The sequence below is a fragment of the Dryobates pubescens genome, chromosome 13 (genome assembly GCF_014839835.1).
Source record: "Dryobates pubescens isolate bDryPub1 chromosome 13, bDryPub1.pri, whole genome shotgun sequence".
NCBI lineage: Eukaryota > Metazoa > Chordata > Aves > Piciformes > Picidae > Dryobates > Dryobates pubescens.
Window position 1 is genome coordinate 18,465,536 of NC_071624.1, and position 23,615 is coordinate 18,489,150.

Below are 23,615 nucleotides of genomic sequence, written 5' to 3' on the forward strand. Positions count from 1 at the left end.
CTGGCGCGGCGACCGGGCGGGACTTCCGCCGTGGCGGCTGCGGGGACGGTACGCGCCATGGACTCGGCCTAGGCGCGGCCTTCGGCACCCCCCGCCGGGCCCTGTGCCGGGCCCGCAGGTGAGCGCCGCCGAGACGGGGAACGTGGTCGCTGGGTCCCCCTGGGGCTTTTCTCTGCTGCCGGGCGCCGCGGCTGCGCCGCGGTTAAGGGGTCGTTGGGCCCGTCGTTCCATTGCGTAGCGCTTATTTGCCTCCACCCTTGAAGAGCTAGGCGGGGCCGGCCCCGCGCCCTATGCCCGGCTGCCGGCAGCCGCTGGCTTGGGCGCTTCCCTTGCAGGCCTTGCTGCAGCCTGCGCAGAGATCCGCCTCGGCGGAAGGGAGCGGAAGGCCTCTAAAGCCATTCTGAGCGTCGTTTCAGCTAAACTCTCGCTGTGGTGTTTCGCAGTTCTGCCTGTGCATGGTTCTTTTGAGGCTAGCAGTACACTGAGATACTGGTTATCTTTGGAAGCTAATAAGTAGCATGGGGTCTGGCTGGATGCCCATCAAATTCCTCGTAAAAAGATGAAAACAATTTGGGAGGGGTAGTTACTGCATCTTACCGGGTCTGAGGACTCTGTGTGCCTTGTTTTTCAGTTCTGTGGCTAGGTCTTAGAAGGAGATTAATATCAGTAATCATACAGTGACCTCAAAATGCAAAAAGATAGAGACTTTGGAGCTGTTTAGCATATGGGTGAAAATTCTTGATATCATCTGTGTAACTTTTCCTCAGTGTTTGCTTGTGGAGTTTTCAGAAGTGGAGTCCAAGCTACCCAGATATTTAGAATATTGTCATTGTGTGTGGCAGGACAAAGTTTCTGTATGCTCTTATGAATTTTGTGATTGCTATAAGCATCATATTCCTATTTGGCAGTAAACTAGAATTTAAGCTTAATACAGATGTGCAAATTAGGTTTCATTTTGTTCTTGTTGGTTGTTTTTTTTTACCAGTGGGAGGAGAAGGAGCTGTTACCCTGAGAGTGTTGCAGCATGAGCATAGCCATGTGGACAAGGGGTTGCTTTGTGTTGTTATCCTCTGTGGAAAAAAAAAGTTTTGAATTGATTGAGATACAAGCTTCTGAAAAATGTGGCACTGATGTGTACTTCGTGGAGCTTGGTTTGTGAATAGTTGCCAGAAGCTCTGAACATTCTCACCTGTGTCCCAAGCCGCGTAATTTCTTCATGACATCTGTCTTAAATGCATTCCCGAGGCTTCTGCACATTGTCCAGTATGAACTAGTATTTTTGGCAGTATGCAGGGTCTGTATCCAGAAGAATGTTTTCAGATCAGGTCAGTGTGTTGGTACGTTAAAAACTGTGTTTCATAACCCTCACGCTAGACACAATGCCAGTGCTATATGAAGAGGTCAGCAAGGTGTCCTTGGTGTCCGGTAAAGCAGATGGCTGTATCCATCATGCCCTGTCAGCTCTTGTATCAAGCTTATTTAGCTGTCCTTGTCTTCAGGTGAGAAAGGATATTTTGCTCTTTTCAAGAGTATAATCAAAAATCTCCTTTTCTGATGTAGACACAGCAGTACCACTGCTGCCTTATCTTTGTGGGTGACTCCTTCTCTGATACGTTCCACGTGAGTGTATTGACTTCCTGGTTGCCTTGCTGTCTGTAGGTTGCTGTGGTACAGCACCCCCAAACTTCTGCCCTCCTCAGTTCTGGCTTGGTGATGCTCTTCAGTCCTGTGACAGAGGGATGTAGCTCCTCAGGCTTGGTCTGGTTTGTAAGCTCTAGGATCCAGAGTAGGAAGAAAAAACATGGCTCTCAAAATGTCTGTAATTATTTAAGGGGAACTTTGTTCTCAGACACTGGAAAATCAGGTGTAGAGTGCTGAACATGAATGCAGAGTCAAGCTTTACTTCTTTTGTGTGGTTTGCAGTTTAGTCTTTAATTACACCTGCCTAAAATATTCTGTGTGCTGTGAGCTGCCTTGTCCTTGAAGAGTGTAGGCTACAAGTGAGCCACGGAACTTCAGGCATTGCAAGGCATTTTTACTTGTGTTTGAGGCAAGCATTCTTGGGCCCACAAGTTATTTGGCTGCATGTAACTGCCAGAGAGGAGTGCATCGTGTCTGCATGTTTGCAAGGACAGCATTTTTTCTGGTGTTTTCTAACCTTGCTCAATACCATTTTAATGCTTTCTCTGTGTTGTAAGGTATGTGCTGAATTAACTCTATTAGCTAAAGTACTGCAGCAGCTTCTGCAGTTGCACCCTAAGTATTACTGCCTTTTTTGAACAATTGTTTCTTATCTTTACAGTTCCACTGTCAGTCCCCTTTCTTAGGGCATACTTATGAGGAAAAAAAACCTGGTAAATGTTGGTTCAGAAGTAAAAGTTTCTGTGATTGTAACTTCTGTTCTGCTAACCAGTCAAAAGTTTCACAAGCCATCACATGCCTGAATGACCAAGTCAGAATCACCAGAACTGTTCCTGAAAATTCCAGCTGTTTCCTCCCATTAGTAATAATAAATTTTAATTATCTTCCTGCTAGTGTCAGCTTAAATCAAGTCGTAACTCTCCAGTCTTTGCTGTGTTTACTGTTGAGGGCCTCTGATCGTGGGACAGTGCTTTCTGCTTAAGACCCTCACAAAGGACAGAACAGGAAGACAGGAATTCTTAAGTGATTCTCAATTCTGAAAATGTGGTAGTCTTGGCTGTGATTTCTTGAAAGGGTAAAGTCAGTGAAGAGGTAGAGGCAGCAAAAAATGGTGTGGGTTTTTTTGTTTTATTTTACTTCAATTTGGATAGAAGGAGCAGGGGGTGGAAGCATGGCAGTAATCCATCTGTGTTTTGGGAGCATCATACTGGACAGAAGCTTCCGTATGCAGCTCATGAGAGGTGGCAAAAAAAGACAGGTGTTCATCTGGCCACTCTTACACAGCTCTCTGGAGGTCCCTGTCCCTTTGTCAGCCAGCTCAGATGGCATTCATTTCTCAGCAGCATCAATTCAGGCTAAACCTCAAACCTCCACCTTACTACAAGCTGTGGTATGTATATATACACAGAAATTCAACTCACTTTGAAACGCTGGGAAGCTTCTAAGTGGGGGCAAGTATTAAAAGGTACAGTTTACATGAAGATTCAAGGACCTGGATATGCTACTTTTATGGCTATTTGTGCAACTTTGCTCACCCATTTGCCCTATTCTACAGAAATGGCATGCTTTTCCCCAACACTTGGTGTGTGCTGCAGATCTGCACCGTGGTGTTGGCCTGCTTGCGGATTGTCAGAGTGTCAGTTTGAGGGCTCTCAAAGTGTGGGGGAAGTTGGTTCTTCCCAGGCATTCAATAAATTCTGTGTTCTGAAGAAACAGCCTTTATCAGTTGAGGAAATTACATTTTAACCCAAGTCAGGTTTGTTGCCTACTTTGAGGGTTTGGAAGAGACAAGTGGAAAGTGATCTGTAAGACTCAAAGAATGCTGAGTTTCAGATGAGCAGCACCATGGGTTGATGATTATCTTAAGTGTTAGCTCATGTCTTTGTGGGAAAGAATTGAAATGCTCCGAATTTAAACACTGTGTCTTTAATATTTGGGTTGTATTTGGGTGGGAGTTTGTGGTTTCAAGAGATATGTGATGTGAAACTGGTCAGTTCATGATGAGAGAGAGAGATAGGGAGTGAAATCTGTTACCGTTGCAGTGAATGCTGATGTTAAATTTGGGAGGGAGAGGAGTTCAAAGTTCTATTCATGCAAACAGATGCAGATGTCTCTTTTGTGGGGGGGGAGGAGGGAGTGGTGGTGGGTTGTGGCAGGGGGGCAGTTGTTGAGAGGTTTTTGAGGGTCATATGATAGTCTCAGTGACTTCAGTAAGGGTGCAGGTATCACTGCTCATACAAGGGAGGCATTCAGACCATTAATGTTTTTATCACATTCTAAAAAGATAAATAAATCTGTGTGCCAAAATAATAAGATACTTGGTTTGCTTCCTTCTAACCCCCTCCACAGTTGTTTTGTGTTTGTTTTCTTGCTTTGATCAATGATAAATCAGTTATTTTAAGTACCAGTTTCTGTTAGAAAACACTCCCCTGCATTTCCAGACACAAGCTGTTGCTTTTCGCTGCTGCTTTTGAAGAACATTTATTGGCAAAGCAGAACTAACCTCCTTTGAATGACATGAGCTTGTGAAGTGCATACAAGCACACTTTGCAGAGTGCTTGTGTCCTTGTTTTCTGAAGGTCTCCAAAATGCACACACTTCACAGGAGACCAAATCAGCTGTCCAGACCATGAGTCACACCTCAGCACTTGGGAATTTCTCTGAAGCTGATAGAACTGTTTTGTATTTGGTGGTAGCACACCGAGTTTGCAAGTGTGTATTTACAATCAGTCTTAGTAGAATTGCTCCAGGTGCATGAGGAATTTTGCTGATGGTGATTTATGCTAGAAGAAAGGAAGATTAAAATCAGGAATACCTTGGGATGATTAATAACACGTGGATGTTCATCCCTGTGTACCTTTCTGTTCCTGTGTTGAAGTGCTCTTATGATTTTGATGTTCTCTGTGTGGTTCCCCATGAGGCTACATGCTTTCAGGAACAGGGGTTTGTATCTCTAAAGTAATCCTGCCAATTAAAGATTTATGTTTATGAGAAACATAACTTCATGAGCAGGGGTTTGCATCTGCAAAATAATCATGCCAGTTAGAAGAATTATGCTTATGAGAAACATAAAATAACATTTTGTCTGTTTCTGTGGAAGAAAAGTTTTAACTGAATGGTAGAGCCCAGTGAAACACCAGAGGGAAGGCTTTGCTGTATGCTCTGACTCTGTTTTCTTGTTGTTGTAGGTATTCAATAAAATATGCTGCTGTCAATAGGAATGCTGATGTTGTCTGCCACTCAGATATACACTATCCTGACTGTTCAGTTATTTGCATTCCTGAACCTTTTACCTGTGGAGGCAGATATTTTAGCAGTAAGTATATTTCTCTACATAGATGAAACCTGTATAAAATGTAATCTTCTTTCACACAATCCTGTTAGTGAATCTGTTGGGGCAATAAAGGTTGTAACAGGTTGTTTGAAATGGAATTGCCTTTAGTTCAGTTATGTGAAAAAGTGCATTTTCTAATGAACCTGCAAGTGGTGTGTGCTCAGATAACCATGGCACTGGAAGCACTTAATTCCCTTAGTCATTCAAAAAGTTCCACTCTGAGCAGATGTCCTCTAGCATGTTATAACCCTGTTAAAAGAATTCCCTTGTTAGTTAGTTCAGAGAGCAAGTTCAGTTTGAGTAAATCCATTCAGTTTTGTAAACACACAACGGCATAGCAACAACCTGAGGAACCAATTAATGCAGAGAGGGATTTGCTCTGTGATGGAACTGACATCACCACTGTATTGTGAAATTTCCAACTGGCTGTCTACTGATTTCCCATCCCCCCCTTCCCTTTCTCACCAAGCCTGTGCTTCCTCTTTTCATAACCCCCCTAATTTTCATGCTACTTCCTCCCTTAGAAAAGATATTGAGAACAAAACAAAGCCAACCAACCTCATAAGCCTTAAAAAAAACAACAACAACAAAGCTTTTTGGAACTTCAGTTTTATTTCTCCTATTTAAATTCCCCCTGTGCAGTATTTGAAGATAATTCCATCTAAAAGTTAAGTTTCCTTTATTCTTGGATGTTTGGATGCTACAGGTCTGTTCTGGGAATATCTTTGGAGTAGGGAATGAGGAGATGAGCCAGACACTGAATCTTTGTTGTGAGACAGAGCACAATTGGTTGTGTTTTAAATAAGGGCTAAAAATAAATGGGTTTGTGTCTGACTCCTAGCTTAAGTTGGGGCTTGCTAGGTGATGCAAAGAAAACTTACTGCAGCAGGACATTTTGAAGCAGGCAGATGACAGTGAGGGTGGAGGAGGACAGCATACACAGCTGTGCTACCTAATGGTGAGGTAGACGATTGGGGGAGAGGCTGTATGGAGCAGACTGATTGCACAGAACAAAAACACTTCCTTGTAATTTATCTCCATTCTTATCTCTTTCCCCTCAATTTTACCAAAGTCTGGGAGGAAAGCTGTCTTGAAAGGGTCAAGATAAATCACAGTAGTGTTTTCCTTTGAAGTCGAGTTTGAGATCCTCTATCTTGTTCTGTCTGTTAGATGTCCTGTTGCTCTGAAATAAACACAGCTTTTACCTATCCGTTGTGTAGGACAGCTGGATGATACAAGGAACAGACAAATACTTCAGAGTCATTCAGCTAATAAAATGTACCAGTTGATGTGCATTTGAGGCAGTTACTGTATAATTCACAACTTTTGCAGGAAACTTAACTACTTTTTTTGTTGGTTTTTTACTTCTAAAGGAAAAAAAAATCAGCCTGTATAAAATGTGTACTTTCTGTTGTATGCATTGTCTAGGTGTGGCATGGAGCTGCAAAAGATGAACAATGAAAGGGGAAACAAAGCTGCCACAGGTTTAAGGCCTTTACAGCATTCCTTTGTTTTGAAATGAAAGCTCAGAGTCAGTATGAACCAAAACAACAGGGAGAGTTTTTCATCTGCTAACCTGAGTAGCTGGTGGGGGGTTGAGAAGTGAGAACATATGGAGGCTATTCTTTGCCCGTGGTAAACCACCTGCTAAAAGCTGTTCTTTCCTGCATGCAAGTGAATTCCAAGCAAGAAAACCAAACAAGAACACCACCATCCCCCAACCCCCCCAGATCTTCAGATTCTTGCTTTTTTGGGTGTTTGTAATTTCTTTTCTGCATATACAATGATCCTGGAATTGTAGACAGTAAAAAGAAAGATATAATATACAGATAATTTAAGGAGTGATCAGCTCTTTAGATAAGAACAATGTTTTTATGTGAGGGAAAGAAGCAACTTTATGATTTCGTTGACATAGTCACAAGAAGTCCTTTGTCTGATACATCTTTCAAACTTAGAAAGTGGTGGTGTTTGCTTCTGTCAACACTTGTTGACTTGATCTGAAAGATCTTTTCCAGCCAAAATGACTCTATGATCTATTTCTCTCTTGCTGCAAACCTGAATTTCCTTCACCATTTATTTCTCTTAGTATAACCTTGAAAATGGAACACAGACCTTTGATGATCTGCCTGCTAGATTTGGCTACAGACTGCCAGCGGAAGGCTTGAAGGTAAAGAAGATTTAAATGATGTGTGTTTATCCTGAATATGTACATGGAGGGCTGTGTCTGCTGTACATCTCTTCTGCAAGCCAAAACAGAATCATTCCTACGCTTCTGGAGGCCCTGAATAGCTTGTGGGGGCAGAGAGCAGCTGTCCTGTTTGTTCTGCTGCAGCCTGTCTGGCCCCAGACCTGGCTCTGCAGCTCTGCTGATGCTGCTATGGCTGGGAGTAAACAACATGCAAAAGAATGAACCTGGTGCAAGGTTGGATCTTTGACTGCACAGCATTGTTGTAATCAGTCCCACAGGGGAATAAACTGCTGTAAGAATTCCTGCAACTCTGAGTAGTCCTCTGCAAATGGAACCTTGGGAAGACTCAATTTCCCTGCCCAGTGTGCTTTGTCCTGGGGAGGAGTGGTGTTGGAGCTGGACACTTCTTACTGACTATTTTGAGGAGCAGAGGGTGATTAAATGATTTGTCCAAGCAGTGAGCCAGTTTAATACATCAAAAATAGATATAAGGAGCTTTGATTCTCACCTTTTTAGCTGTTAGACAGCTCTCTGTCTTTGCTAGGGTAGATGTTAGCCATGGAGAAGTAGCAGTGAGCTTTAGCCCTGGATGTTCTAGCAAGTAGGTTTGGCTTGCATTATGTTTTTAATAACTTTTTTAATGCAGTGATACTGGTTGAACTAAATAATCAAACTTCAAAGTAGTATAGAATTGTCAAAGATTTATTAATCTACAACTTGTAAAACACTTTCTGCCAAATCCCATACTAACTGCTGCCAAAGCATGAATGCAGGTGCTTGTTTGGTCTTTGGTTTTGGCTTGTGTGCTCTCTAGGCATGAAGTGGTCAGTGATTTGTGCCCCTATCCTTGGGAGAACATCTCCTCAGGTCAAGGTGTTCAAGGACATATGGTACCACTGGTAAAGGCTGAAGACTTTTGGGTTCTGTGTCTATGCCAGGACCTTCTGTGATTTGTGTTGAGCTCCTCTGTGGGTGCACTTGGCTCCAGACATACCACTCCAGTGAGTGCTCTTTGTGGCACTACCTACCAGCAGGAGCACTGCTCTGTGCAGCAGGGGAGCCTGAGGGACCTGCACTGGGCTACCAGCAAACCAGTGTACACTTTCCAGCTTTTAATTACTATTGATTGTGTCATATTGTGCCTATCAGCACAGGCTTGGCAAGGAGCAGATTGCTGGTGCAGCTTTGATGGTTGGACTCGATAATCTTGGAGGTCTTCAACCAAAATGATTCTGTGATTCTCTGCCACAAAAGGGATATTAGCACTGCAAAACCCCTATTCCTTGAAACAGAATAATTTCTCTCTTATAAAGTTTAATGTACATTTATGGAGGAGATGTGAGATTTTTATATGAAGCACATCTAAACTGTCAGTTTATAAACTGGACATATATACACTTATATCTATTTTAGGTACAGAAGATGGTAGTTTATATGTGTGTTTAGATGGAATTATGTAATAGAATTGCTGCATGTAATAATTAGAATTTCCACACAGGTGGTGACATCTATTTATGTAAAGCTGTCAGGTTTTTTTAAAGCTCTCAAGGATGAATCTAGAACTGCAGCAATAATTTCTTGAGCCCACAGCAGGGCAGCTTCTCATGATCTTTATTTGCATAAAGCAACTTACTTGTGTTCATCTTTTCTGGCAATTCCCTATCTTTTATCTGCTCTACCTTTAAAACTGATTCAAAGGAGTGTGGATCTTAAAGGAATGCCAAATGATTCTCCATAGTGCTGGTCTCCAAAAGCCCCTCTCAGACTGTGGCCTTGCTGCACTGTCACCTCACAAAGAAGGGAACTTCCTGCAGAGCTGTGTTTCTGATGGAGGGTAGGCAAAGCCTCCCTGGGAGTATAAGCTGAGTGCTTCTGGATCTTGGTATTCAAAAATCTGTTGTGAGGAGACTGATAGAAGGAAATCTAATCATTATGACTAATTATTAATCTAATTAATAACAAAGCTCCTTCTCAGGTGGTCTAGAGATTTGACCAAGGAAGCAGGCATATCCTAGTCAGAGGAAAAGGGGAGGTCTGTTCTCTTTAGAGCCAGAACAAAGAGCATTGTGCAGTGAGCATGATGTTCTTTTGGCTCTTGCCTTGCATTAATGTCTGTACCAGCAGCCTTTGCAGAGCACTCACGGGGGGAAGGCAGGCACTGCAAGGGAGCAGCCAGCCCTGAAGCAACAACGGTGTGGAGGGGGGGGCTAGTGTAAGTGCATTCAGGTGTCCTCTGAGAGAAGCTGTGGAGCTGTTCAGCACATACGAAAGCATGAACTTAGGAGGGCTTCTACACCAAACCTTTTCAGTGGTGCAATGCTAACTCAGTCACCTAGAAAGATTCCAAAGGTGATTTCAGGGTTGATATCGCCAGAATTTCTTGCTTCTGTGACTCCTTCACCAGTGGCAGATTTGATGATCTGTGCAGTCCTTGCTCACCATAGCAAACCAGCTGTTTTGTGTGCTCATTCACTGCTGAGTGCACACAAGTAACTTTCTTTGATTTCCCCTTTGAATTGCCAAGTGCTAAGTCTGTGTTGGTGCTCCTTAGGCTGTTAGACTTCAGCTTTCTCTTTAGGCTTCATGCTACTTGGAACAATAGATCCACAATATTCATGTAGCTGAATTATACTGCAAAGTCTGAGTTAGGAGCTCCAGGTGATGTAACTGGAAGCACTGTATGTTCTTTTTCATACTTTACTGACCTAAAGATTCTGATGTGTCAAAATGAACAGTCAGGGATGTAGCAGAAGTCTTGCTGTCACACGTGACTGAGTTTGTTTAGCTGTTGTTAGAAAAGGTGCAGTTCTACTTCCCTACACTTGTCTGCCAACCCTTTTGTTAGGACAGAAGTTAAGAAGTGAAGCTCCTGTTTCTGTTCCTGTTTTCTAGGGATTCCTAATAAATTCAAAACCAGAGAATGCCTGTGAGCCTATAGCCCCACCTCCACTAAGAGACAACTCCTCCAGTGCTTTTATTGTGTTAATCCGAAGGCTCGAGTGCAACTTTGATATCAAGGTAAGATTTTTGGGTTTGTTGGGCTTTTCCATGAGAAAGCTTCCAGTGTACACTTGCAGCCCAGAGAGCCAGTCATATCCTGGCTTGCATCAAGAGAAGTGTGGCCAGCAGGTTGAGAGAGGTGATTACCCCTTCTACTCTGCTCTTGTGAGACCCCACCTGGACTACTGCATCCAGTTCTGGAGCCCCTGTTACAAGAAAGATCTGGAAGTGCTGGAAGGTGTCCAGAGAAAGGCCATGAGGATGAGCAGTGGGCTGGAGCTCCCCTGCTATGAGGACAAGTTGAGAGAGTTGGGGTTGTTTGGTCTGGAGAAAAGAAGGCCTTGTGGAGGCCTCATTGTGGCCTTCCAATATCTGAAGAGGGATAACAAGAAAGCTGGGGAGGGACTTTTTAGGGTGTCAGGTAGTGATAGGACTGGGGGGAATGGATACAAGCTAGAGGAGGGGAGATAATAGATTAGACATTAGGAAGGAGCTCATCATGAGGGTAGTGAGACCCTGGCATACATTGCCCATGGAGGTGGTGGAAGCTTCATCCCTGGAGGTTTTGAAGGCCAGGCTGGATGTGGCTGTGAGCAACCTGCTGCACTGTGAGGTGTCCCTGCCCATGGCAGGGGGGTTGGAACTGGATGATCCCTGAGGTCCCTTGCAGCCCTGACAGTTCTGTAATACCTGGGCTGTCATGTCAGATACTTACACATCTCTAAAGGCACAGAAGAGGTACTGCTCCTGTGACTTCATGAGCTAGCCACTGGTAGTTTCAAGTTTACCGAAGTTAATGCTTTTATTTTCAGTTATGATTAAATATTTTTAACTATTTCCACAGGAAGTTTTTTATTGTTTTTATTACATGTAAGACCTGTCTGTCAGAAGAAAATAGTCAATGATTTTTCTGGAAAAATGCCAGCATTAGATGAGTGTCAGCACAGTGAGGATCTTGTTTTGGGAGGTGACACCTGTTTTACAAGTGCAAATTATCTTGTGCTAATATAACTTCCTGAAAGTGTAGCTTGTCTTGGGTTAGGTCAGAGAGGTCACTGTATCTTGAAGCAGAAATCTTTCTAACAAGCATTGTGTGTGGCTGGCAGGTTTTAAATGCACAGAGAGCTGGATACAAGGCAGCTATAGTTCACAATGTCGATTCTGATGACCTCATAAGCATGGGATCCAACGACAGTAAGTACAGGTATCACTTCTTCTCTCCTGTTTGAAAACCATTCCACCCACAGTACTGAAAACAGTATTGAGTAGTATGATCAACTCTCACTTAAAAATGCAAAACATCAACCCCTCCCCCAGGAAAAAAAAACACAAAGCAACAAAACCCAACCATGAAACAAACAAAAAGCCCCAAACCAACCAAAGAAATACAAACCCAAACCACTTCCTGAAAGCCCTCCAGAATGAAACTCCCCAAACTGAAACCCCTTCCACCCTACCCAGCAATCCTCCTGTTTCAAGTGGGAGATGCTCAGAAAGAGCACTACTTCAATGTTACCTGGGGGCATTAACTTTGTACATTCTTCTGAGTGCTGCTTTAGTTGGCTTTCTTTTTGTTTTGTTTAAATTTGAGTTCATCTGTTCTGGGGTAAATGGCTAAATGCATGAGATAGATTTGTGTGGTGGATGTGGGGAGTAGCTGATGTGTTAGTAGGAATACAGGAAAAGTGAAAAAACTTTGGAAGTTTTGCAAGGTTTGGAAGGAAACCAAGACTTTAAACCAGGACTTCCTAGTATTTGTTAGTGGTTCCATTTTGTTGTTGCACGTTCTTCTGTTCCCATGGACATGGATTCTGCTTTCCCATGGCTGCATGTTGCACATGTATTCTCAGTTGGAAAAAGAGTGTTTAGAGACCACTGTGCCATTTTCTGATTGATTCTGATGCTTGCTGTCATGATTTTAACCTTTCCTGGAGTGAGCATGTTCAGAACACCTTGTAATGAAGTCAAAACATTGGCATTGGTTTACAGTATGTGTTTTTGGTCTGGGGTGCTGTTAGGACTTCTTTGTGGCTTGCTCAATATGGAACAAAGACATAAATGAAAACAAGGAAGTCTTTCCAAGTGGAAACACCACTGAGTAAACTAGGAAATAAACTTTCAGCAAGCTAAATTGGAGCTGAGCAGCTCAGAGAGCTCTGTGGAAGTGGTTCTAAGGAGTTCCCAACCCATGTGAATCTGATGGTCAGGTGTCACTGAGAAATGAAAATGAAGAACAACCTCACACCAAATGCAGTCTTCAACAGTGTGAGGTGACATTCAGCCATGGATACTTCTGCCTTGGGGAGCCTGAATGCTTTGGTATCAACTAAACTAATACTTTGCCCCCTTAAAATGTGAAGCATAAGCCAGAGGTGAACATACAATGTGAATTGGGGAGAAGGTTTTCTAGAACATGGTATTTGTCTTTCAGTAACTCTTCCTTTCTGCTGCATCTTTTGAGCTTTGCATTGCCTTCATTAGTAATCAGAGAAGGGGGAGACAGTTCCATCCAGTTACTTGAGACTGAAGCAAAGGTGTGGGATTTGTTAATCTTTGTGACCCTTTCTGGCCACATCTGTTTCCAGATATCTCATTTATCTCTAGGGTGAAAAGAAGGGAAGAAAGATTAATTCAAATTTACAGTAGCAGATCCCAAAAGCATAGGAGCTGCTGCCAGAGGTTCTGGAAATCTGAGTAAGAATGATGTTCCTGTTAAAGTTGCTCTTTCTGCTAAAATATTTTGGGGTTTATGCTCTCTCTAACCAGTCCAGCAAGAATTTTGATTTCTGACCTGCAACAGAGTCCCTGAGTCAAGGGAAATGATGCCACATCTTATGGAACAGGAAGATGTGGCACACGTGCATCAGTCTGCATGTCATTGTGTTTCAGTGTGCCTTTGCATTGTGGTAGTCCCATCATGTTTGAGTCCTGTGTCTCAAGAGTGCCTGTAGAGTGCCCACATGATAACACTCTTTTTTTCCTGCCTGTTTTATGCAGTTGAGGTTTTGAAGAAGATTGACATTCCTTCTGTCTTCATTGGTGAGACATCAGCCCGGTCTCTTAAAGAAGAATTTACTTATGAAAAGGGGTAAGTCACCTGCAGCTGTGTTACTCCTTGCAGTAACTCATGGCCTCTCTTTAGTGTTTCTGGGTGTGACCATGAGCCAGCCAAGTGCCCTTTTGGCCAGGAAGGCCAGTGGTATCCTGGGATTCATCATAGAATCATAGAATTGTTAGGGTTGGAAGGGACCTTAAGGCTCTTCTAGTTCCATGGGCAGGGACACCTCACACTAGAGCAGGTTGCCCAGAGCCACATCCAGCCTGGCCTTAAAAACCTTCAAGGATGAGGCTTCCACCACCTCCCTGGGCAACCTGTGCCAGTCTCTCACCACCCTCATGGAGAAGAACTTCTTCCTAACATCCAATCTGAATCTACCCATTCCTAGTTTTGCTCTGTTCCCCTCCCTCCCCCCCCCCCCCCCCCCCCCCCAGTCCTATCACGCCCTGATGCCCTAAGAAGTCCCTCCCCAGCTTTCTTGTAGCCCCCTTCAGATACTGGAAGCCTTCTCCTCCCCAGTCTGAACAGCCTCAACTCCCTCAGTCTGTCCTCATAGGAGAGTAACTTCAGCCCTCTGCTCATCCTCATGGCCCTTCTCTGGACATGTTCCAGCATCTCCAGAGCTTTCTTTTAATAGGGGTTCCAGAACAGGAGCTTGCTTCTTCAGGTCCCTGATGTTGTTTCACTGAGTTAACCAGGGGAACCAGATGGTGTCATTCTTAAGCAGACAGACACCTTGCTGAGGAAACTACTTGCTAAGTAAAGTGTGGCTCCACCAGCTGCTAATGCTTGTACACATTGTACCTTCTCAGGTGCTTCTGGCTGCTTTGTGCCAGCAGAGCAGTAAATGGGAGTTCACTTCCTCAAGTATCAGTAAACACTTGTTCAGATAGCCAGTTGCCAGCATCTGCTTATCAGGCCCTTTAGGAAGACTTTGGGTTGCTGTACTGTAAATGATTGCCCAGAGGACAAAGGGTGCACTTTATCATGCTTCATGGTTTGACAGGAAACCTCCTGGGTAGTGCTTTGGTAAGCAAGAATGATATCATTGTATCTCAATCATCATCTTGGGTTGGTTTTTCTTCTTTCTGCCATAGCAGCAGCTATGAAGTTGCTTTTCTGGTTGCTTTAGAGTTCCTTAAAATGGAAGTCATAGAGAGTAGTTTTAATTCCAAAAAATGTTCTAAGAGGCATTGTTTGATGCCTTTATTTAATTGCCTTTACACCATGTGGCTGTCAGCTGGGTTTTGTGTGTTGTGTGCACAGGTATGTATTCCTGTAGCAATAACCTTTTATTTTACTGGTGTTTTTCATTGTATTTATTCTTTTCATTCATTGCTCATTAAATTTTAACATACTTAGAAAGTGCTCTCTCTTCCCCCCACAGTGGCCATGTTGTGTTGATTCCAGAGTTCAGTCTTCCTTTGGAGTACTACTTAATCCCTTTTCTAATAATAGTGGGCATCTGTCTTATTCTCATTGTCATCTTTATGGTAAGTTCCTTCTTTTAATAACATTCTTTTCATTCTTTCAAACAAATCATCCTGTCACTGAAGCTGATAAATGAGAGGATGCAGGAAGGGAACTGCAGAGGCTTTGTGTACTGCACACATCCCTACAATGCTTACCTGCAATCCTTTCTCTCAGCTCAACAGACAGGTGCAGGATTTTGGCAAAGGGATGTCAGGAGCCCTTGGGATGTTTCACCTGGAATATAACTACTTGGAAAAAATTGTCCTCACTGCTGCTCTGCCACTGCACAAGCTCACTCTTTCTCACCCCATAATGGCCTCTCCTTGTGCTCTTGTACACTGAGAGTGTACCCAGCCTAGCAAACTTGTGCTGATTAATGAGGGTTAGTGCCACTGTTCTGCTGTGCGGGTCTCATCAGTCTGCAAGCTCAGAACCCACCACAGCACAGAGCTTGTGCACTGTGAGGACATACAAAGAAGGGCATGCCTGTGAACTGGGATTAAGAACTTACATTTCCAAATGTGACTCAGTTATAAAAGCAAAGGCTTTGAAGTGCCTGAATTTCTCTTCTGTTAGTGTCAGTAGGCAGTCAGGACTGAAGTGAAGGTTTCTTTCCATGGCTTAGGGTTGTGTTGTAGAGGGAAGCCAGGCAGGAGCCAGGAGGAAATGACATTGTATGCCTGCAAGTGAGGGTCACCTCTTGTGTACTTGGGACAGGGGGTTTGAAAAGAGGTTGTATAATGTTGGAAGTCTCAGCCTGCATTTACATGTTAAACTGTGAGAGAAAGTGGGGAGATGTATGTGGAAGCATTTTCCAGAATAGTACAAGTGAAAAGAGGCAACAGGCTGAAATTGGGCTCCCTAGTGCTAAGTTGTAGGATGGGATGACAATGTGAGATGGAATCCCAACAGCAAAACTGCAGCCTGTGCATGCAGCATTTTGTTTAGCCAGGGTGAAAAGAGCCTGAACAATCATTTTTAGATCCAGAGATGCTTAAAAAGTGAAGGCAGGTGTGATGCAGAAAGACATTTTATGTTGCTGAAACCAATTAGAGATTCAGATGGTTTATCTGTAGTGTGCATGTATTCATACTTACCAAAAGGCAGTCTGTTAGGAAGCAGCTCAGTGCCCTTCAGAGGTTCCTCAAGTGAGAGAGATGAAATCTGTTTACAACATTAATACACTCTGTGGTTACCTTACTCACTGCCCAGTAGGTGCAGAGCAGCTCTGCAAATGTCACACTTGTTGGTGTCTATGCTTTGGCTAAGGGCATGGTGGGCTTGGCTTGTCACTGTGTTTGAAAAAGAGTTGTCACATCCCAGATGCTAGAGTTGGAAACCAAACAGAAGTAGCATTGGGGCCTATTAAGAGAGTAGAAAGGGAATCTGTGCTGTAGTTGAAGACAGCAGGGTAACCATGGCTTGTAGTAACCCCATTCCTGCTCCCCAGACCACATCTAGATCCTGTCAGCACAGTTCTGATGGGAACAGTCCTCTGAAAGAGCTGTAAACAAGAAGTAAACCCAGGCAAAGGTAATAAGTTTGTCCTGGCTTAAGGCTGGGCAGATCCTCTATTGCCCTGAGAGGGACAAAAGAATGACACACAAATGGATTGCAAAGTGATGGAAAGTTGAAATGGAAAAGCAATTGGTGTTTACAGAGACTACAAAGCATAGTGGCAAAAAAGCCTACAGAGCCCCTTACAGCACACCCAAAGGCCTCCAACACTTCCCTTCTCCCCTCCTGAGGGTATACCCAAACACCCCCAGGGCTCTTTCTTCCCCCCCACTGCTAGGCTGGTCTCAGGCTAGCCAGGTCTGAGACTGCCCCTCCCCTTCTCCTGGCATTAGGCCTAGCCAGGCCTAAGAGGCCTTGAGATACTCCCCCAGCATTACCTGATAGGGAGCATCTCCCACGGGAGCAGAGAGGGAAGAAAGAGGCAGAGAATGACTTTGCAGATGGGTTTACAGGGTGCAGGATATTATGGGTATAAAATAGGCTGTTTCCTGTGCACACCTATTGGGTTGGACACTTAGGACACCAGAGGTGTAATTCATGTGGCAGTAACAGGAGGCACCCAGCCTGAACTGCCACAGAGTTGTGTTCTGCTCTGGAGCGTGCCATCCCCTTGTGACTCCTTTAGCCTTGTTTGGCTTCATCTTTGAGTCCAGGCCGGGGAAGGGGTGACTCAGTTTGAGCTGGGGTTCCCTTTTTGACTACCTTACTGTGAAGACTTGTCAATCAAAACCTTTCTTGTTCTCTTCCTGCTCTGACTTGCTGTTCATGTTGTCTTGCCTCTGTGTGCAGATCACAAAGTTCGTGCAAGACAGACACAGAGCAAGGAGGAATCGGCTCAGGAAGGATCAGCTGAAAAAACTTCCTGTACATAAATTCAAGAAAGGCAAGTGGATCATTCTTTGTCTAACTGGGCCCCATTGGTTTGCAGACTACACAAAACTCTAACTTGTGGAGGTTTGTAGTTTTGGAGATACATTTTTTTCTTTGAGTACACTTGAAATAAGTGCTGGAGCTTGGTGTGAAAGCACACAAAGTTTGACTTGACCCTGTTCTCTCTGAACTGCAGGAATTCTGACATTTCTTCAGTGGAAGCAGAGCAGGCACCATGTGCAGAGTGTGGCTGGGAACTGAAAGGTTTCTTGCTGTACCCCAAAACCAGTACAGAAATTCCACAGAGCTCTCATTAGCAGTGACCACAGCAGCCAGCCATTATCTCCCTTATTTGGAACTCCTACCTGCAGTGCTGGGGCAGCTCTGGAGTCCACAGCACAGAAGGGACCTGTTGGAGCGGGGCCAGAGGAGGCCACAGTAATGCTGGGAGGGCTGGAAGCCCTCTGCTGGGAGGTCAGGCTGAGAGAGTTGGGGTTGTTCAGCCTGGAGAAGAGAAGGAGACTTGATAGGGTGCTTGGTTGCATGGTTTAGTTGATTAGGTGGTGTTGGATGATAGGTTGGACACGATGACCTTGAGGGTCTCTTCCAACCTGGTTTATTCTAAGGCTCCAGGGAGACCTTCTGGTGGCCTTTTAGGGCTTAAAGGAACCAAGCAGAAAGCTGGGGACAGACTTTTGAGCCTGGCCTGTTTTGACAGGACAAGGGGTGATGTGTTAAAACCAAAAGAGAGGAGATTCAGATAGAAAGATGACATATTTTACCCAGAGGGTGGAGAGACTCTGGCCCAGGTTGTCCAGAGAGGTGGTAGATGCACCATCCCTGGAAACATTCCAGGTCAGCTTGTTTGGGCCTCTGAGCAACCTGCTCTAGTTGCAGATGTCCCTGCTGACTGTAGAGGGGTTGGTTTAGGTGACTGTTAAAGGCACCTTTCCACCCAAGCCATTCTGTGGTTCTTTGTCTGGAAACTGATGGTTGCCAGCAGCAGGTAAGTTGCCTGACCCTGTAGAAATGATACAAACAAAACTCTCTTGTGGGTGTCATTTATCTGCTGGTCCAGTGGAGTGGTCCTTTGATTCATCACAATGCCTCTGTGAGGGCAAGAGCAGTTCAGATTTACTGCCAAAATGCTGAGTCTTGTGATTCTTTGTAGTGATTAACTTCATCTAATGGCAGGGTGAGAGATAAAGCTGTTACGGAGTCATGTTCTTCAGTGGAGTGGAAAAGCTGCCTTAGGTCCTTCTCTGTTGTAGTCTGTTCCTTAAAATTAGGAAAAAAAATCTACTTTTCATTTTGTTTTTCAAAGATGTTACCATCTGATTCCTCATTCATCCACCTGTTGCAAGGTATGAGAAGAAAAGGTGGAAAAAGCACTTAAGTGAAATGATTGCTGGCTACAGAACAGTGTCAGCAGAGACTGTATTGAGCAGAGACCTCCTCAGGGGATGTGCCTGGCTGCAGGGGTAGAACCACTTGCTGTTCTTTGCCCTTGGTAAAGCCAGCCTGCACTATTGGTGGCGCTGCTGACTTGGTGCAGAGCAGATGTTCAGTTTGAGGGGATGCAGCACTGATGCTGTGTTAGTCAGCCTGGGGGTGTGGGGCAAGGAAAAGCAATGTTTTCCTCTGCAGCCTTGACTGAACCTTGCTGTTATCTATAGCTGTGGGTTTAAAATTAACTCTCAAAAGTTTATCTTAAGCCAATAAAGCTATTAGTAATTTTTCTCCTCTCCTGGATGCCCCATGAAATCTAATTAGAAGAAATATACAAAGTAAATGATGTTGTACTTTAAAAAGCAATTTGCAAGGGAGAGGTTGTTTCAAGAAAGTCAGTTAATGTCTTCTCCATTTAATTGTGTGCATCTCTAATAACTCTCCCAGAGCTACAGGGCTAAGCAGCCAGTGTAGGAAGAGATCTTGTGGCTGTTTGTCTTAGTCAGTGACTGTGCAGTAACCTGGCTGTAAACATCCAGGTATCCACTGCAGTCAGTGCCTTGTGAAAAAGGGAGCAACAAGCCCAGGTTTTTTCACTTCCTCTAAACAAATGATCCTTTTAGTTTTACTGCTATGGAATTAATCCTTTACCTTACTTTAAGTCCTTTTACTGGAAGGCAAAACCCAAACCTGACCCAGTACTTCCAGTGTGTTACCTTTGGCAGTGAAATAATAACACACTGCTTCATGCTTTTGTACTGGAGGTGGGAGCTCTCCAGACATTGTCATGGGAGCACATTCTCTTTGAGGACCTGATGGAGCAGGTCCAGAGGAGGCCACAAAAATGATCAGGGGGTTGGAGCACCTCTGCTATGAGGACAGGCTGAGGGAGCTGGGGTTGTTCAGCCTGGACAAGAGAATCCTCTGGGGAGATCTAATAGCAGCCTTGCAGTACCTGAAGGGGGCTCAGGAAGGATGGAGAGAGACTGTTTGCAAAGGCCTGCAATGATAGGAGGAGGGGCAATGAAGTTGCCTGATTGAAATTAGAGAAGAGTAGATTTAGACTGGATGCTAAGAACAAGTTTTGCACTGTGAGGGTGGTGAAACACTAGAACAGGTTGCCCAGGGAGGTGGTTGAGGCCCTGTCCCTGGAGATATTCAAGGTCAGGCTCAACAAGGCTCTGAGCAACCTGATCTGGTGGAGGATGTCCCTGCTGCCTGAAGGGTGTTGGACTGGATGACCTTTGGTGGCCCCTTCCAATCTAAACCATTCTGTGATTCTGGAACCATCCCCTTCAGTCTCTTGATGAGACACCCAAACAATCTTGGGCTTTGCTCTGGAAGGATGAGTGAGAGCAATCCTGTGGGCTGTATCCTGCCTTTAGGAATGATGGATTTTTGTTCTTCTCCACCATGTTCTTAAAACTCCCTTGGCAGTGAAACAGTCCAGCACTGCAGCTGTGACAGTTTTGGGACCCTGTAGATGGTGGTTCTCTTGCACTGCTTTGTGTAGCAGAGATCCCTATAGAGAATGCAGTGCCAGGAGGTGTGGCAGTGGCTGTCTTTGCAGAGTCCTCATCAGCCAGCCTGGCCTTGGAGTAACTCCACAGAAAGCAGCATCCACTGCTGTGTGAATATCCATTTCCTGGGCTGGAAGAGTTTTGGGTAGGTGTTTTGTTTTAACTTCCAACAGTCAGTGGGAGTTGATACCTTTTGTGTGATGTCTTTATAACAAAAATGAATGCAGCAAAAAGAAGAGGGGGGTGGGGAACCCAACAAATCCATTCAGTGTGCCTGGAACTTGGTCATTAGCAAATCCAAGTAGTCTGAGGAATAATAGCTCAGGGAAAAAAAAAATGTGGGTTAGAAATGTTGTGAATTGGTACATGGAAGAATTTGTTTTCAGAAGTCTCTAACATTATTCCCAAGCTAGCTTAACTTTAAACTAAAATGGAATCTGAGCCAAAGCTGAAGAGATTTTTTAGCTCTTAACTGCAATAAAATCAGAGTGTAAGCTCTCACTCCTGCAGAAAGCACCCTAACTCTAGTGAAGGGGGAATGCAGTGAAAGAAAGATGTCTGGGCATGCTATTAAGAAATTAAAAATCAATGAAGCAGAGCTTTTCCTGCATTGAGTGTCAAAAGTGAGGATCCTAAAAGAGTGGTTAGATGCCTGATGTAGAATCCAGAACTGTGGAGTTGCTACATCCCCAAGACTTCCAAAAATTACAGAATCACAGAATGTTTTGGGTTGGAAGGGGCCTCCAAAGGTCATCCAGTCCAACCCCTCTGCACTGAGCAGGGACATCCTCCACTACATCAGGTTGCTCAGAGCCTTGTGGGGCCTAACCTTGAGTATCTGCAGGGATGGGGCCTCAGCCACCTCCCTGGGCAACCTGTTGTAGTGTTCCACCACCCTCATGGTGCAGGACATTTTCCTAACATCCAGTCTAAATCTGCTCTTCTCTAACTTCAAACCATTGTTCCTCATCCTATCACTGCAGATCTTTGGAAACAGTCATAGAATCACAGGATGTTAGGGGCTGGAAGGGACCTCCAAAGCTGATCCAGTCCAAGCCCCCTGCCCGAGCAGCATCACCTGGAGCAGATCACACAGGAATGCATCCAGGCAGGTTTTGAATATCTCCAGAGAGGGAGACTCCACAGTCCCCCTGGGCAGCCTGTTCCAGGGTTCTGTCACCCCCACAGACAAGAAGTTTTTCCTCATGTTTCCATGGAACTTCTATGCCTCAACTTCCACCATCGCTCCTTGTCCTGTAATTGGGCATCAGTCCCTCTGCATCCTTCTTGTACCCCCTTTCAGGTACTGGAAGGCTGCTATTTGGTCTCTCCAGAGCCTCCTGTTCTCCAGGCTGAACAACCCCAAGCTCCCTCAGCCTGTTGTTGGGGAGGTGCTTCAGCCCCCTGATCATTTTCATGATTGGTTAGGTGTTTAAGTATGAAAGAAGAGCTTCACTTTAGACAGCCAGGTTTGAAGTGCTGCTTGTGCAGGTGGGAGAAAGCCCCAGCATGTGTGACCCAGTGGCCTGCAGGAGACTGTGTCCATTTAGAGAAAGACTTTGTTTTGTCACATGTGTGGAATCCTTGTGGTTGGCTCTTGCTGTGCAGAGTGCCACACATCACTGAGCAGGAATGGGAAAGAGCAGCTCAGGGTGCTTGAGAAAATCTGCTCCAGAATGCTGCAGTTCTCTGCGTTTTTCAATGATTGATTTCTTTCTCTTCCCCCTGCAAATGGGATTGCAACTGATCCAATCAGTGGCCATTACTGACCCATCTGCTTGGCCTCACACTACAATTACTGTCTGACAGAACACAAGTCAGGAGGCCTGCCCAAGTCTTGTTGGGTTGATGTTTGCATTTTCCTTTGTTCACCAGTACACAGGTAGGTGATGGATATTTACCTGGGCTCATGTGCCAAGCAGTGAGAGGAAATCCTGCTTGCTACACAGATGAGTTGAGGAAGATACTTTACTTGGCAGCCACTTCCCTATTTCCTTCCCCCCCAGTTTTTGGTGGTTCTAAGCCAGCTTCTAAACTCCAGCAATGGGTATTTGAGGAAAAAGTTGTCTGCAGAGTATCCCTTTAAAAAATCTTCTGTTGCCTGATGGACATGTAGTCATGGAGGTGAAGCTGACCTGGAGACCAGTCAAGGAGGCCCCAGAGCTCCCAGTGAAGTCATGCAGGTCCCAGCACTGAGGAGGGCTTGTGCTCATGTGTTCCTGGCTGCTGCCTGGGCTGCCTCCCTTCTCTTAGCCACCAGGAGAGCAGGAAGCTGGGTAATAACCTTAATTAATTTGTGCAATGGCCTGTTGGAGAAAGGTAGCAGATGGGCTGCAGCTGGTGGATCCAGCAGGTGCAGGAGAAGCAGTTGGGCTGAGGGCTGGCTGTGTAATTAGTGTGCAGTGAAAGATGGGCTGTGGAGCTGGGTGAGGTGGCCTTGGCAGAGCCACAGCAATCCCTTTGTTAGCCACTGTGCTGCTGAGTGGATCTGAACCTCCATGTGAGAACTTCAGCATCCACCTCCCTGAGAACTTGATCTGTATTTACCTGGCCTAGGCATGGATGTGGTGCTTCACCACTGAGGTGTTTTGTTCACTTGCCAGGGGATGCCTCACTGACTCCAGAGCAGTGTGCTGCCACTCTTGAGGGCTTTTGTAGTGCATGGTGAATGGTAGTGGGGAGCAAGGCAGCTGCATGACTTAAATAGGTTAGGGAGTTGAGTGGTGAGGATGACTGATCAGGCAACACCTGTGAGATAGATGGGGCTCAGGGTGGGTAGAAGTTGGAAAGAACTGGAGGATGGAGGAGCTGTTCTGAGGGGTGCTAGGAACAAGATGGGCACTTCCTGTGCTGTGAGCCTTTCCCCATTCCTGTTTGGTATATGAGAGAGCGAAGTTCTCTGCACATCCTTCTGATGGCATCAGCAGCTCCTCATTTCCTTAGCTTATCTGCTCTATGGTAAACCCCAGGATCTTAACTAGCCCTGAAGGTGGTGAGAATGTAAACTGCTGAGCACCAGGAAATGAGGAAACAGCAGAGAAGATGGTGCAGGGTGGGCACAGGACTGCTCTTTGGAATGCTTAGATGCAGAGTGAATGACATTTTTTCCACCCTCCCAGGACATTGCAGGCTGTGTCTGTGGTGCCCATCCTTTGGGCAGGGTGGGCCATGTCATCTTTTTCTCCTGAGACTCTTATCATTGGTGACTTTTCTCATCACAAAGTGAGTAAGCAGGCTGCAGGCACCCTAGCGCCATGTGTTGAGCAGATGACTGCCCTTATGATGGGATGAACAAATACACTTTGGATCACCTGACCCTCCAACTCTCTAGTCCTTCACCCAAACATGTGTTAGTCAAGTGAGAGGAAGGCTTGCAGTTCAGTCTGCTGGCAGGGAGGCTTCACAGGAGGAGAGGCTGGCTGGGACAAACTGATTCCTGTATTTATTTTCCTGGTACCCTGTAGTTTGGGCATCTACAGAAGACTTCATGGTCAGGAGAGTGTGCAGCCCTAGCCAGCAGCTGGTCAGTGACTTCCAGGAGGTGGGAAAGAGCCATTTGTATGG

General features: G+C 45.0%; 1 protein-coding gene across 1 annotated transcript in view; it reads left to right on the forward strand.

Annotated features, from left to right (window-relative positions):
• The first annotated feature begins 12 nt into the window (after positions 1 to 12).
• RNF13 (ring finger protein 13) overlaps positions 13 to 23,615 on the forward strand; it is a 28,027-nt gene continuing 4,424 nt past the window's right edge. Inside the window, exons 1-8 of the mRNA XM_054166748.1 lie at positions 13 to 118; positions 4,830 to 4,957; positions 7,062 to 7,142; positions 10,056 to 10,181; positions 11,270 to 11,357; positions 13,161 to 13,251; positions 14,609 to 14,714; positions 17,002 to 17,095. Of these exons, the coding sequence (XP_054022723.1) occupies positions 4,844 to 4,957; positions 7,062 to 7,142; positions 10,056 to 10,181; positions 11,270 to 11,357; positions 13,161 to 13,251; positions 14,609 to 14,714; positions 17,002 to 17,095 (700 nt within the window). The 5' untranslated portion in view covers positions 13 to 118; positions 4,830 to 4,843. The remainder of the gene's footprint in view (positions 119 to 4,829; positions 4,958 to 7,061; positions 7,143 to 10,055; positions 10,182 to 11,269; positions 11,358 to 13,160; positions 13,252 to 14,608; positions 14,715 to 17,001; positions 17,096 to 23,615) is intronic.